The 15,097-nt window shown below is 40.9% G+C and overlaps 1 protein-coding gene across 1 annotated transcript; it reads right to left on the minus strand.

Annotated features, from left to right (window-relative positions):
• Positions 1–12,191: 12,191 nt before the first annotated feature.
• Positions 12,192–14,897, minus strand: LOC145656017 (inhibin beta A chain-like). Its single transcript, XM_081709476.1, has one exon. It carries the CDS (start codon positions 14,885–14,887, stop codon positions 14,075–14,077), a length of 813 nt encoding a protein of 270 aa, XP_081565602.1. The 5' UTR covers positions 14,888–14,897; the 3' UTR covers positions 12,192–14,074.
• Positions 14,898–15,097: the final 200 nt, after the last annotated feature.

Below are 15,097 nucleotides of genomic sequence, written 5' to 3' on the forward strand. Positions count from 1 at the left end.
CCACTGGCCTTCTGATGGCATTCCCAGAACCATCAAAAACATTTAAAAAAAAACATTACCGCAAGTCTCTTTTGAGCTACCTCCTTTCTGGTTGCATTTCAGCACAGGTGTGCCTCCAATTTTCCAACATTATTATATCGAACATTCCGAAGGGTTTACAAATGTCCCGCCCCTTTTTTATCCCTCCTATTTATCCTCAAATGAAATGTGATGGAGAAACCAGTTTCCTGACCACTCATCCTCCTGTTAGGAAAGAATACTTCAATTTTTAGTGCCCAGGATCAAGCTGTTCCCCTCTCTGAACACCCAAGAGATTTTCATGACCTCTCAAACACTAACACTAACACACACACACACACACACACACACACACACACACACACACACACACAAAATCAATAAATCCTTCTTTTGGTCTATAGACTATCAGCCATTGTTTGAGAGATGGGTGTTGGCTGTGAGCTAACTTCACCACCCACCTGAAGCTTTCTACTGGATCTTTGTCACAGTTCTGTGGCCCCTCCTGGACTAGACGTTTAATTACAACATGTTAAGTTCACACTGAGTCAGGTCTTCTCAGGAGAAGCGATTAACACCGCTAACAACAAGCAAACTGTAAGACAACTCTACAACATGAGCTTTGGGTGATGACAAATACCGTAAAGTGTTCTAAAGCACAAACTGCCTGTGGCCAACTTCAGCAAGGTACATTTCAGATGTCTCACTGGTTCAGCTCAGCAAGCACTCTGCTTCTGAACTGATGACGTGAACATGGTGTGTTAGATAAGGGAGGCAATGTTAAGAGTCACTAGGACCAGAATTGAAAAACACTGGTCTAGAAAATGAGTGTAAAAACAACAAGTAATATTATCCTCCTATAAAGACAGGGTTCTTTTTTTCATTTCTCATTTACACAGAAGTGACCATTTAAGCAGAATGGACTATGTGATCTTTTGATATAGAGTTGATTAGTGGAGTTAACAAGCTTTAAAAGAAATTAAAGCCTATACAATTTCTTTAAAACCAGTGCATTTGTCAACTTTGGTTAATTCACGTGAAAGGGTCTAAACCAGGCCATCTATAATTCAAGTTGCAAATAGTGGTTTTTGGTGAACTAAGCAAATAAATGCTGGCAAAAGACAAGAGTTTGCCTATGCTGAAGTGTTTCTTATTTTTAGTCCAAAGTAGCTAATGATATATACTCTAGATGGGCATTTAACAGACAAAAAAGCAACACATGAACATAAAAAATTCCCTGTTGGGAATCTAGCCAAGAGAGTTTGCATTTGGTCTGGCATGTAATATATGACTCCAGGGTGCTCTGATTGTCAAGGTTTTGTTCAGATGTTTAGCCATGTCCACAACCTTTCTGTAATTCAAAGGTAATTTATGGCCTGTCCTGAATCCTAGCACTTTGCCATATGGCTGCAGGGGATGCAGGAAAGAACTGGTGCACTGGTTGGGGCTAAATGCTCTCATCACTCTTCTGCCAATCACATTTAAATGAAGATGTTTGCTATCACTTCCGCACGATGGGCCAAGCATCCATTTTAGCGTGATCGTGCCAAACGGGAACACTCACAGGACACCCTGCAGATAAATGGGGGAAAACGAAAGAGAGGAAATAGGCAGGAGGAAATTTTAGCATGAAGTGGTCCCTGAGGAGCATTTTAAGCTTTACATGTTCTTTACCTGTTCTGCATCTGTGTGTAGAATATTCTGCAGAAGATAGTCAATCACCTCGGGTGTGATTAAATTGGGAAAACTCATTCTCAAAATTAATTTTCCATTGTTCAGAACTATTTGCATTCACTGCATTCTGTTTCACCTACACTCACCAATACTGTGCTCATAAGATAGTTGGAAACACTATGGAGCTCATTTGATTTCACTCATTTTCATTTGACATTTTAATCGTAATTAGTGAAAGCCACACAATGGACTAGGAGGCGTATAATAACTCCAGGGAAAATTATGCTATAGTGGGCACTAAATGTCATGCCTAATCCTGCTTGGATCAAGAGAGTGGAATTCCATTAAAGAATTTCCATTAAAATAGTCCATGTTGACGTTAATTATGACAGGTGCCCAGCTGCCATACCTCAAGGTGCTGAACAGAGGCAGGCCTCATTTGTAGCATTTGACGTCATCCTGGGTTCCAATTCCAATTCACTGCCGCTTGAGACCCATCCAATTTGGGCTACAGAACATCCAAGCTCCATTCAAAGAGAAGGAAAAAAATACTTGCGGCTCATTCCACACTGATGAATAATGGAATGAATTGTGCTCATCAACATGTTAACGATCAGGTCCCATTCACCCCCTGCACCTATTTTAAAAATCCTATTAACCAATCAATCTCTGCTTCACACAGGGCCTTGTGGTGACTCACAACATCCAGAATGCAATATTAGTGTCTCTGATACAGAAAAGAACATCATGCCATGGCAAGGAAAAAGGCATCTAACATTTGAAAAAGGTTATTGTGGCTCCATGTTCAAAGACTGAGTGCAATTATCAAAAAGCTTGTGCGTCATTTCATTCACATTTTTCAGATAGGTCATTCCCACCCCATCATTCAAACTGAAACTTTCTGACAACACTTCCTCCAGCCCTTGCCAGCCTGTTTGCTAAAGGCATTCCACAAATTGTGTGTGTGTGTGTGTGTGTGTGTGTGTGTGTATTATTTTTCCTTTCAAAATGCTCACATACATCAGAATGATAATGTGTCTTTATGATAATGATGCATGCCTCTTCAGAGAAAAAAAGTGAGTGGCCAGGATAATGTATGCATACATATCCCTTTAAATGGCCATTGTGGTTGCTTAAGTGTCTGATCATTTCAATCTCTTTCCTTTATGATCACTGTAATAAATCATATGTGGTCATTTTTACTATTCATCACCCCCTCAAAATGGACAGTTAATCAAAATAATCACAGGATTAGCTAGTATTTTTATGACAGAGGTTTACATGCAGCTTGGCTGCACTAACTTGGGATTTTTCGGCATATTCCCATGATCCTTGATGCAGGAATGCAGAAATGTGCACAAGGGCCAGGGCTCGTCTCCTCCATTGAGTATAAGCCAGAAGGGAAATCATGCCAGACCCACCGGTGAACTCGACTGCCAAAAAAAGGGCAGGACCCATGAAAGCTGAACGCCACATCTGTCAGTCTTTTCACCTTCTCTTCCCTTCTGTCCTTCTTACTCTCTGTCTACCTTTAGGAATCAGTAACCATTCTGAATTGTCCAGTCTCGTCAAACAATGTTTTGCCTTACTGAAGTGGGCAGCATTGGGTCTCCAGCTAAGAGTTCTTAAATGATTCCCCACTACTCTGCGTGGTATTAACATCTCACTAAGAAAAGATGCATATACAGTTAACCTTCATCTGGAGATTAGGGTCACATGTGTCAGGTGACGATCTTACATCATTCGCACTGTCACCCCCTTTTTATGCGTTTACACCTGCCTGGGCGAAGGCAACCTAGCCGTCAAGGGCCCCTGTGCAATGACACACACGTTTTCCATCTAATGGGAGGTGCCTTCTGAAGCGTTCTAATTTTATGGTGTGTCAGCAAAACGCTAACATTCACAAGCAGCAAATCTGTCTCGCCCCTGGCAACCCTGTCCCTTGCTCGTCCAGCTCCCAGCCTTCCTCATCAGCCTATCGGGCTGTCTTTTCACACAGTAACTCATCCACTTTCCCCAGCGTTGTGTTTTGAGGCCAACTCGTTCAAACCCAAACAAAGCCTGGCAGTGCCACTCAGGGTTATGTTTATCATATCGCACCAGTTTTCCAACGTGTTAAATCGGAGCAACATTTCTTCACCTCGCTCATGGCAGTGGAACCTGGCTCCAGGCACAGTGCATGTACCAGCTAGCTCTGAGAGTGCTGCAGCACTTGCACAAGCACTATTTGCTTTATGATTCGGAAAACAACCGCGGCTGTTTTACAATCTGTTCTGGTGGGGCACGTGTGTGCTTTCTTACGAAAGACTGAACTCTTTGTTTTGTGCACCTTTTAGACAGAACAAAGAATAAAGTCGCGTGCCTTCCGCGTACTGCTGGGGAACACAGTGGTTCCTCTGGGAGGACCATGAAAGGCTGACAGTTGGCCATTATCTTTTATGTTATCGTTTCTTCATACCTGGTTTTCACAGGTCTGGGCTAATTTTATTTTCACATAGATTCTCCACTGTAAGTTCTTGATAGTCTGGGAGTTTCTACAATTAGAAAACACTCTAGTAATATTTTATTCTCATTAAACATGAATTGAATTTTTTTAAGGTCAAATTCAACAGTTATACCATTGATTTCACTCATGGCGTTATGCAGGTATGCATGATGTTATGCTTTTATGCAGATAACTAAAATGCATTGGTTGTTTATTGAGAGTTTTATTGAATGAATGCTAGAAGTTGTATGTAAAACTGCAATTCTGCATACTGCAAATATTATTTGTCAGTTTATACCACATATCTACGGCACACCAACAGTTGAAGAAGGTTCGATTCAACCAAAACATTTGACAGCAAAGCACCATATGGATTTAGAATAATAAGTTCCATACAGTCCCACTGTCTTACTTTAAGTACCTGTAAAGATGAAGAACAGCCTTCTATAGGAATTGTTGCAGTCGGTGAATGATGAAGGACCTTTCTTCAACAGTGCTGTCTTCCAGCACATTCTTTTTTTGCTGGCTGCAGACTAGACCCCACTCGTAATGCGTGCAGATAAGCTATGTCTCAGACACTGAAGTAATGTGCTGACTGAATTCATATGGGTAACGACACTTCTTTCATTTGAAACCTATGCCTTATTAAGACCCTAGTATTATTTTGACAGCCGTCATTGTAAGATTACCCGGAAATTAAAGAGACTTTAAGCAGCTTGCGGTCTAGGGGCCGATGGTATTGTAACACTTGTTTTTGACAGCAATCAGTTCATTGAATTAAAATGTGACTCTGAATTTCAGTGGCCTCACAGAATCAGGGCTAGGGAGTTTTTTGTTTGCTTAAAAGAAACACTTTTCTCTACTTTTGTACGATTTGAAGTTAGCTTTTGAAAGGCTGGGCCCTTAAGCCATGATTGATGAAGATTTCCACTTGGCACAAAGCAGACATTTGTTCATATTCAGTTACAGTGTCTGTTTCCTCTATGTAGTAATAACAGAGCCATATGCAGAATCCCCCAGAAGGAGAATAAATGTATTTTAGATTGAATTTCTCAAGCAAAGTTTGCTCTGTGTGAGGAAGGGAAGTATTACAGGTATATGGAGTTTGTATTGGAAAGGGTCTTAATACAGTGAACGTGAAGACCTATCACGCTGCAAATGAAAAAATCACTGCAATTACACAAAACAAATTCATCAGAATGAAAACACACATGCTACATTTCTGAAATCTGGTGCAAATTTTTAAAAAGCATGCAACTAATAGCAAATGCAACTAATAGCAAATATAGCCACAACACAACGGAAGTGTTTCTATACAGAGGGGATGGCATCCTATGAGACCAGCATTAACCAAGTAGCTGGTGAAAAATAATTATATTTGTGATTACCACTGTTATATTGTTATGTAGGTTAGGCTGATATAGAATGAACAACTGACTTATTCATGCATATTCTTGCATATTTACTGTTGCTACGTTGTACATAATGCAGCTTTAAAGAAATCTGATAAAAATCCCATTTAACACATTTCTGTCTTAATACCTAGTTAGCTACATTCAGAGTCTGTTACTAATTTACAGCATAGGCTACGTTTTTGTTCAAGTTTGATAGTTTAGCTGATCTGTTACAGTGACCAGTTTGGTAAGCTGGTCTGCTACAATGACCAGTTTGGTTTGCTGATCTTCTACAGTGACCAGCTGGACAGTTGTCTTATTCTTAGTATCTTGTGTGTGATTTTGTGTGTGATGTTATTTATATACATACAAAATATGGTTTGAAATCAATAACACTAAATGTAGGTATATAGGCAGAAATGGAGCTGTGTCTGTATACTGTACACTGTAGACAGTATCTCATTAGGTTGAACTCCTCTCCTTCCCAGCTTGCTCTGTCTGGTGGTCTCTTACAAATACGCACTGCAGTAAAAACATCCCTGCACTGTAAACATGTTTTTCCATGTTTTGTTTTAAAAGCAGCAGATGATCTTTGGGAAGAACTTTGCACATATGAATTATTAACACAGTGTAGTGCTCATGCTCTAAACATTTTGGCAAGACATCCAGCAACCTTGACATAGCTCTCTTTCTCTCTCCTTTCTCTCTCTCTCTCTCTCTCTTTCTCTCTCCTCTCTCTCTCTCTCTCTCTCTCTCTCTCTCTCTCTCTCTCTCTCTCTCTCTCTCTCTCTCTCTCTCTCTCTCTCTCTCTCTCTCTCTCTCTCTCTCTCTCTCTCTCTCTCTCTCTCTCTCTCTCTCTCTTTCTTCTGTCCTTACACTGGTGTTTCCCAAGAGGCCAGAGAAGATTTAGCACACGGCCAGGGTCAGGTGCTGACGTCCCACCGTTGTTGAGTCTCTCTCTCAAGATTTGGCTGCTGCCAACTATATCGGGTCCACCTGATAGCAGCACGTCCGGCTCAGACGTAGAGGCCAAGTGTGTGTGTGTGTGTGTGTGTGTGTGTGTGTGTGTGTGTGTGTGTGTGTGTGTGTGTGTGTGTGTATATCGCACAAGCTCAGCTTTTCACATGCATCCAGCTGTCCTGTATTCCATGGAAAGTGTGTGTGTGTGTGTGTGTGTGTGTGTGTGTGTGTGTGTGTGTGTGTGTGTGTGTGTGTGTGAGAGAGACACACAGAGAGAGACCGATGCAGGCACAAAGAGTGTTATAATAATGGAAACACTTGAAAGCAGTTTTATCTTTCTTAATGACCAGCTTGTCTCATATGAAACTTTAAAGTGGGGTTTCAATGAATCAAAGGATTTTCTAATGAGTTGAAGCAGGGCAGCATTCCACAGCCACGCTGCAGTAGGACAGCTGATGCAGAAAACCCTTAAGAGAGCAAATACTGCCAAAGCAAAGGTCAAGAGCCTCTTCAAAGGTGACCTGGAAGGACAATGCCATCTTCTTCTGCTGTTGCTTCAAATGTCGTTCATATTGATGAGGAGTGTCATTTTATTGCATTGACTCAACTGAACGGAACCTAAAGCTGGTTGCCTGTTGAGCTGTGATGTTTTTTCCTTTAAACTTCAAACTTTACTTTACAAAGGACACCCTCAGCCATTTTTGTCATACCTTTTTTTCCATAAAGCTGTAACACAGATATTTTCAGAGCTTCTTGTTGTTCTACAGAATTCAATGAGGTCATGATTAATAAAACTTTTCATCCTTTTTCATGGTAAGGCAAGTTTGTATCGATGCACACAAAATTTCAGTTAACACAATGAGCACTACATAAAATTTCTGGCCTGGATTTGGATATGAATATCTCAATATCACATTATATGTCTGGGTCAAATCCTCACAGTTACACTTCACTCCCACATGGGGGGCTCAGTTCCACTCTACAGCTGAAGAACAAAAGAAGGAACGTATGATCTGTGTCTACGGGCTCTGTGGGTGCTTGTGTTTTTTGACACTGATTCTTCCAATCTCGTGTGGTATCGTACAAAGGTATATATTCATCTAAGATATCATTCAAAATTTTAAGGAAGATAACTTGCTTAATTCTTTCCCATGATTTGGAAGACATTTTGGAGATTTGCAGAATAGGCATTCCAAGCCAACATATTTTTCAATAATTGCTGGTATGATTGCTAGAAATATGACTGTGAGCGTGATCCTGGGTTTGTGGTAGTTGGTTTATCGGAGGGTTAAGGGTTTAGGGTTTATGGGTTTTATGATGCGAGGCTTTTGGGGTTGAAGTCTATGGAGTTATGGGTTCGGAAGTTACTGGGTTTATGGGTTTTATGAGGTAAGGGGTTGACAGCTCTGGGTTTAGGGTAGGGGATTGGGATTTGGGGTTTATGGGGTTTATCCTAAGGTTGTGGAATTTGTATTAGGTGTCTTACAAGTCCCAAACGTAAGTGATCGAGCAATGGCAAAGCAGAGTGGGGTAAACTCAGACAAAGACTTCCACAAAACAGATATAAGTTAAAAGTATAAGCGATTGGTGTTAATTATCATTGGTAGCTCTGGATGACATGTCCATGTGTGCTATGGCATTAACATAAAAACTACAGGCTGGGGTAGCAGTTAAGATTAAACGTTATGGGTCAGATTAGGCTTTTCATGAAAGAAACATTTTTCACTAAAAGGTTTACATTTACATAATTACTTGGTAACTTGCTGACATTTAACTGGCAATTAAATGTTCAAAGAAAAAGGCTGGTCATAAAACCATCAAATTCAGTAAAGATAAAGATACAAATTCCTGCTCACAAAGCTTGATATGGTTCCTTCCTCTAAAAGATTAGTTATAAGTTGTGAAGAAATGTTTTGGAAAGTCGAAGCCTGGTAAAAAGTGACTGTGGCCCCTATCACCTCCACACAGACTGTCACTTTGTGCAGGATTAATGCTGATGTCATATTGAGATGTTTCTTTGCCTCTTTCTGTTTGGCTGTCACAGACAGAGGGAATGATCAAATTATACCTTATTACATAATAGTACACGTATAATTAGCACTGCATAACTATTTTTATTTGCAAGATAATATCAGAATATTAAATACACTGACCTTGGCAATGACTTTTTATGAGTCATTTTTGGGATTTTTTGTTTTTGCTTGTTTGTTTTCTTATTTGCTCTTTCTTTCCTCCTTTTGTAGCTGTAATCTGGGACTCCATCATACATCATACGATGGGTTGTGTCTTCACGTTTGTGCATCTGTGTGCGCTAAACTCATTCTGATGTAGGTGGAGCAGGCTGGAACTGATAGTAATTTGCTTCTCTCTTCTCCCACACCACAAAAAAATACATATAAAAATAAAAAAAGTCATAAGCCAGATAAATAAGAGCTTTACCAAACTGCAGACCATGCTCCAGTTCAGTGGTGGGTGGCTGACATCAAAGATACACAACAAAGAAGATGGATTAAGTGCTTTTATGAATGTGAGGTGTCACCAAATGTTTTCTTAGAGAAATAACTTTGGACTTCGGAAAGCAGAGGCGGGCTTATCACTGCTGCGATCGGAAGCAGCTTGTTCGCTGTGCTGCCTGCTGGATCACTGTCTGGAAAAGAAGCCCTTAATGTGTACCGTCTCCTTAGTTCTCCCTCACACGGCGGGATTGTTGTTGCGGACGTGTGTGAGGGTGGTGTGAGGGTGCAGCAAGCTCATCTGGGTTTGAAGTTTGGGAATTTTCTCAGACCGGCCTCCAACTTATCGTCACCCACAACACGGCTTCAGCACCGACACTGGCACATCCCACAACATTTGCAGAGCTTTTTCTCTGCTGGATTTATGCAGAGTCAGTGAGATCAGAAATGTTTCCAAATGAGAATGTGCAGTTGTACAGGGCTCAAAGTTCACATGTTAGAAAGTCCACTGCAGTTGTACAGGGCTCAAAGACAATAAATATGATGTCAGCATCAGTCAGACTCAGTCATGTCAGTTACATATATATATATATATATATATATAAAAACCACACAGATCCCTCCTCCAGCCAGACACCTCCAGCCTGTCAATTACCAGTCCCTCCAACAATCATAACACTCAGCCGCTTCTCCGTTCCCTATTTATCAATTTTCATGCACACTTGTACCTTTTTCCATCAGCCCTACTTAAGCCCACAGGATCATCCAGTCAGCGCTTCACGTTTACCATCTCTCTTGAGAAAACAAAACCTACAAACCCCAGACCTACAAACTCCAAGACTACTCAGTCTTTTGCTCGCCTTTTTTACCTTCTGTTTAAGTATTTACTTATTTTTGTTATATTTTAGCCCTCAGTTTCCTCCTGTTTATCCTTATTTCCTTTTCATTAAAATGAGAGCTCAAAGGTGAAAAGAGCTGCCTCCTCAAGTCTAGCGATGAAGCCATCCTCACTGACTTTCAAAGTCAATCCTTTATTCCTAAACTATATATGAACAAATGAGAAAAATTGAATTTTGGAATTTCTTTTTCTGAATGAATTTGCAGTGCTACAGGGTATTTCATCTTTTCGACATCATTATAAACAGGTCCGTGGACCACTGCCAGGAGTGCCATAATTGATTGCTGCTGGGTAAGATGCCAACTGGTTGGATCCTATTAAAATTGGGCGTTGATGTTTGCAAAGGCTTTAATGACCATTCTGCCTGTTTAGAATCCATTAACACCCCTGTCATGTAATTACAGTGTGTGCAGTATTCAGAGACAACTCATGTTTACAGAGCATTGAGGAGAACACTAATCTTCTTTTCTTGCCTTGGGGAGTTAAAACATCACATTGCACAACTGTCCTCTGAATTCACAATACACACATTCTGTTTCTTTAAGGTTCCTAATCCTGCCAAATCAATGCATTGTTTTATTATATTATTTTGTTTAGTGTATTTTCACTGTGACTGATATCAGGACTATGAACCTACTTCAAAAATGTAAACTATTAGAAAAAAAAAAAAAAAAGGACTGTTACATACAATCGCCTCGAGAGAAGACCTTCATGGCAGGTATATGGACTGTCAAAACTAATGAAAAGAGGGTTTTTTTAATGAAAAGCAGCATTACACTGATTGTTACTGTAACTCTAAACATGTTGAGAAGAATTACAGTAAAAGGAAGGAGTTTGTGCTTTAAATGAATGGCCATCCTGTGGTTTCCCACACCCACAAAGGCTTCCTCCTCACAGGAAACTCCTGTGTGCAGTTCGCCTTGCCCTTTGATCGCCTGCTACTAGAGTATTATCATCTGTCAGCTATTTCGGTGTCTCCCTCTGTTATTAGCTTAAGACAGCTCTATTTTTAAACAGACACTTTGAAACAATGTTGTATGCCAACTTGAACTGTTTTTTATACATAGAGAACCTTAGGCAAACATTTCACAGCGTGTGTGTTGGGGGGTAAATGCGTGCATTTGTGGATGTGATGTGACTGTGCACAAAATGTTTGAATGTTATGTTCATTTTGAATTTTGCCTTCTTTGTGTGTATGTGTGTGTGTGTGTGTGTGTGTGTGTGTGTGTGTGTGTGTGTGTGTGTGTGTGTGTGTGTGTCTGCACGCGTGTGTTTTTGTTTGTTCAGAAGAGTATGCAGCTCTTTTAAAGTGTGCCAGTGCGGTTTGTGCACAGGATTCAGCAGTAGTGAATCCTGGCTGGTCCACTTCCTGTAAAACCACAATGATTAAATATAGTCGTAATCTGGTTTTGTGTGCAGATAATCATGCCAACTTAACATGCAATGTCTTATTTTACTCTCACCTCTTCATAGGTGGTTTAGGGACATTTCCCAAGTAAGCACTATAACTGTTTTTATAAATAGCCCCTTTTCTACTCTCAGTCAGAGGGCTCCCTAATTGATTTAAAGCTGCAGTATGTGACTTTAAAAGCCATTTGGTTTACATTCATATTGCTGTGTATAATACATTGATTATATACATGCTCACTGATCCAACACTAATCTAGGAGGGCTTTTAATTTTATTGTTTTCAGGCATTGATGAGCTAAATAGAGCAATGGGAACTTGGTGATTATTGGTTGTTGAACATGATTTCAATGTGTATTCACATTGTTTATTTTATTATTTTGAAGTTGGTTATAATGCTGTGGACTTAAAATGTTTTATAGGACCATCATCACAGTGAGTAATGCTATTATGTGTTTGGCTCTTATTTTATACAGATTTGAGTTGAGAAAACTATAGAAACTATTGTTGAGAGGAGCCGTCTGTTGTTGAAGCATAATTGTTTTAAATAGCCAAAGTGAAAGGAGAGGCCAAATAGTTTTCTTTGGTTCTATTTAGTTTAGACAATTTTGCATGCATTTGAATGACTGCTAATGTTGTGTTTGTGTGTGTGTGTGTGTGCGTATGTGTGTGCGTGGCTATGTTTAGTGCATGTGAAGAGATTAAAGATCTGTTTAGTCTGATATTTCAGGTGCTGATTTTGTGAATTAGGGATGTGGTACAGTATGCAGCAGACTGAGCTCAATGGCAGAGAATGCTCGGCATTTCTTAACAGTACTGCCATCTTTGACCATGTTATTTCTTTGTCAGATCGCTCCCAACCAAAAGCAGTAACGACACGTTTCTTAGACATCTGCTTTAGTGTACACCCTTTTAACTTTAATGGTGAAGCAAAAAATGGAACAAAAATACTGTAAAATAAATTAGATTAAAAAAAACACACAAGCACATTTTTGATTTGTACAATGAAGCAATGCATATTGGTATCTCGGTTTCCATATATACAAAATAAAAAATAGATTTTTTAATTCTTAGTTCACTTTTTTCAGTGTTGATTCTTTTTGTTATGATGAACGAAAACAAAGACAATTTACAACATATTTTTCTTTTTTATGTATTTTTCAGGATTGGATTTTTTCTTTATTTTTCTCATTCTCATTTTTGAATGCATTCCCATACATCCACAAATATGCTTTTTTTTTTTTCAGTCAAACTGTAACACATTTATTAAGCATTTCCCCCAAATTGCTTCATTTGTTGAAATTGCAGTTACCTGTTTTCAGGAAACAAAAAAAATGAATATCTGTTAAACAAAATGATGACATGGTTTGGATCATACAGGGTCCTTCCAATATTTGGTGAAATATTTTATAAATATCCAAATGTCAGATCATTCAACAATACATCTCCCAATTTCTTTTTCTTTAAACATCAATGCTGCACATTTGCTTTCAAAAAATAAGGAAAACCACTATAATGTTGGCGTAAGTGCTGGATTCACCATTTCGATGGCTAGACACACATGGGGAGTGCAGCTGTGCAAAATGCACAAAAACATAGGCAACAAAAATGAGACAGAGACATAGCAGTGTTGGGCTTTCCCTTGGCTTCAGCTGGACGTCTTTAGGAATAAATGTTCTGATGCAGCCTAATATTGTTTAGAAACACTAACACAAGTCTTTGGCGTTTGATTAAAAAAAACTAATAATGATAACAAAATAAAACACTACACAATGCATGTGTGCACAAGGTCCTGTGAAACGTGTGTCCACTGTCCACCATCTTAATCCATTTGCTTCGCTTCTCTTCACCTGGTTGAACTTAATCTAGGAAGTTTTGTCCGTTCTGAAGTGCCTCTTGTCATTCGCTAAATATCGTTGGTATATGTGGCTAGGCTGATCAAAATGTTGGCATAGTGCAAACTGTAAACGTTCGTAACGTCTCATTTTAAAGATAATATAACAAAAAAGCAGGAAGGAAAATATAATAAAATAATTAACAATACAAGTCATAATAATTAGAATAATAATAATTAACAGAAATGTTTGGTTCCAGCAGCCCGTCAAACTTCTTTCAAGTATCTCTCAACAATACACACACACACACACACACACACACACACACACTTACAAACACACAAAACACACTTTCAAAATAATATAAAAAGAAGACTTCCTCTTTTTTAGTGTTTAGAAGTAAATACATAATAAACAAAACAACACATCAATGAAAAATAAATCTTAATACTTGACAAGTTGCATAGTTTTGAGATTTGTTTGCTCAGGCACCTCATCATCATGGTCTCCCCATACACAGAAGGGCATGTTCGGAGGGACTGCAATGTGTTCTCGCTCGCATAAATAGCCTCTCACCCCTATTCCCTCGGCTTTGTAGCAAAAATATATTATTATTATTATTATTATATATTCTTTATTTTCTGAAAGTGCCGCGGGAACCACTCCAAACTACCCGCTGAATTTTCAGACGGCCACGTGCGAGCAGCCGCCGTGTCGAGAGAGAGAGGCCCGTCGCTGTGTGCGAGTCCGTCTTGCGGCTGAGGGCCACGGAGAGATGGAGGCAGAGGGATGGCTGAGCTTGATGTCTCCTCCCCCCTCCTTGTTTGGAGTTTTGTCCAAGTCCTTTGGGCGTGATCCTTCCCCCTCCCCACCCCGCCCCTGATCCTGCAGAGCCAGCCTGGCCACCCCATCTCTCCTTCCCTGCTCTAGTTTTAGCCTTAAATACCGTCTTACGAGCAGCCACACTCCTCTACGATCATGTTCTGAATGTCCTTTTTGACGATCTTCTGCTCCTCGTTGTAGTAGAGCATCGACATGGCGCGGAGGCGCGTGGGAACGCAGCACGACTTGATGCTGGTGAACGGGCTGTATCCCCGCATGCGGTAGTGGTTGATGACAGTGGAGTGAAAGGAGAGGGCGGAGCCGGTGATGCTGGCCACATGACTCGGGCACTCGCCCTCGCAGTAGTTGGCGTGGTAACCGGATGGCGCGATGATCCAGTCGTTCCAGCCGATGTCCTTGAAGTTAACGTAGAACTGGCGCTTGCAGCACACGCGCACCTTGCCGTCGCACTCCAAGCCACGCTTGCGTCTCCGCTGCATGCCCTGCTCCTCTGCTCGCCGAATCACAGCCATCAGGAAGGGCCGGTGTGACTGCTCGCGCTCCCCGCCACCTGGGGTCACCAGGATGGGCGTGGCACGGGCGTCAGCGCACAGGGGACAGGAGACTCGCAGGTTCAGTACGCTCCCGCCACGCTCCAGCAGGGCCTGCATACTGGCCACCACTGGGAACGTGTGCCAGCCACTGCGACGTGTGTCCACAGCTTTCTCGGCCAGTAGCTGCTCCTCAGAGCCCGGCCCCTGCAGCAGCAGATGGATGGTGACGGTGGTCCGAGTGCGGTTCCCCTTTGGCAACCGCAGGAAAAGCCATACATTGGCCTGCTCCACCAGAGACATCTGGTCACTCTCCTTGGAGATGAGGAAGCTTATCAGTCCAGTAGCTTCACCTGGAGAAACAGAGGAGGTGGGAGACAAACAGGTCATTAGTTTGTTGGAAGTGGGAGGCTGTTCGGTTGACTCAGTAGACTCTGCGCTCACCACATCAGAGTTGTCGCTGTTTGGGAGTGGTAAGATCAATACAGCGTTTGAGCTTTGCAGTTATGGCAGTGACCCTGTAGTTCTGGACCTACAGGCTTGCTGGATTTCAGCAACAAGAAGCCCTTTAACTCATGCTGCTTTTCAAAGGAAAGCAAA

The sequence above is a fragment of the Electrophorus electricus genome, unplaced genomic scaffold (genome assembly GCF_041902795.1).
Source record: "Electrophorus electricus isolate QZ-2024a unplaced genomic scaffold, ASM4190279v1 Scaffold435, whole genome shotgun sequence".
Lineage (NCBI taxonomy): Eukaryota > Metazoa > Chordata > Actinopteri > Gymnotiformes > Gymnotidae > Electrophorus > Electrophorus electricus.

Bases quoted from the DNA above. Each gene is read 5' to 3' on its own strand.
- LOC145656017 (XM_081709476.1), bottom strand. From the start codon at position 14,887: ATGACCTGTTTGTCTCCCACCTCCTCTGTTTCTCCAGGTGAAGCTACT.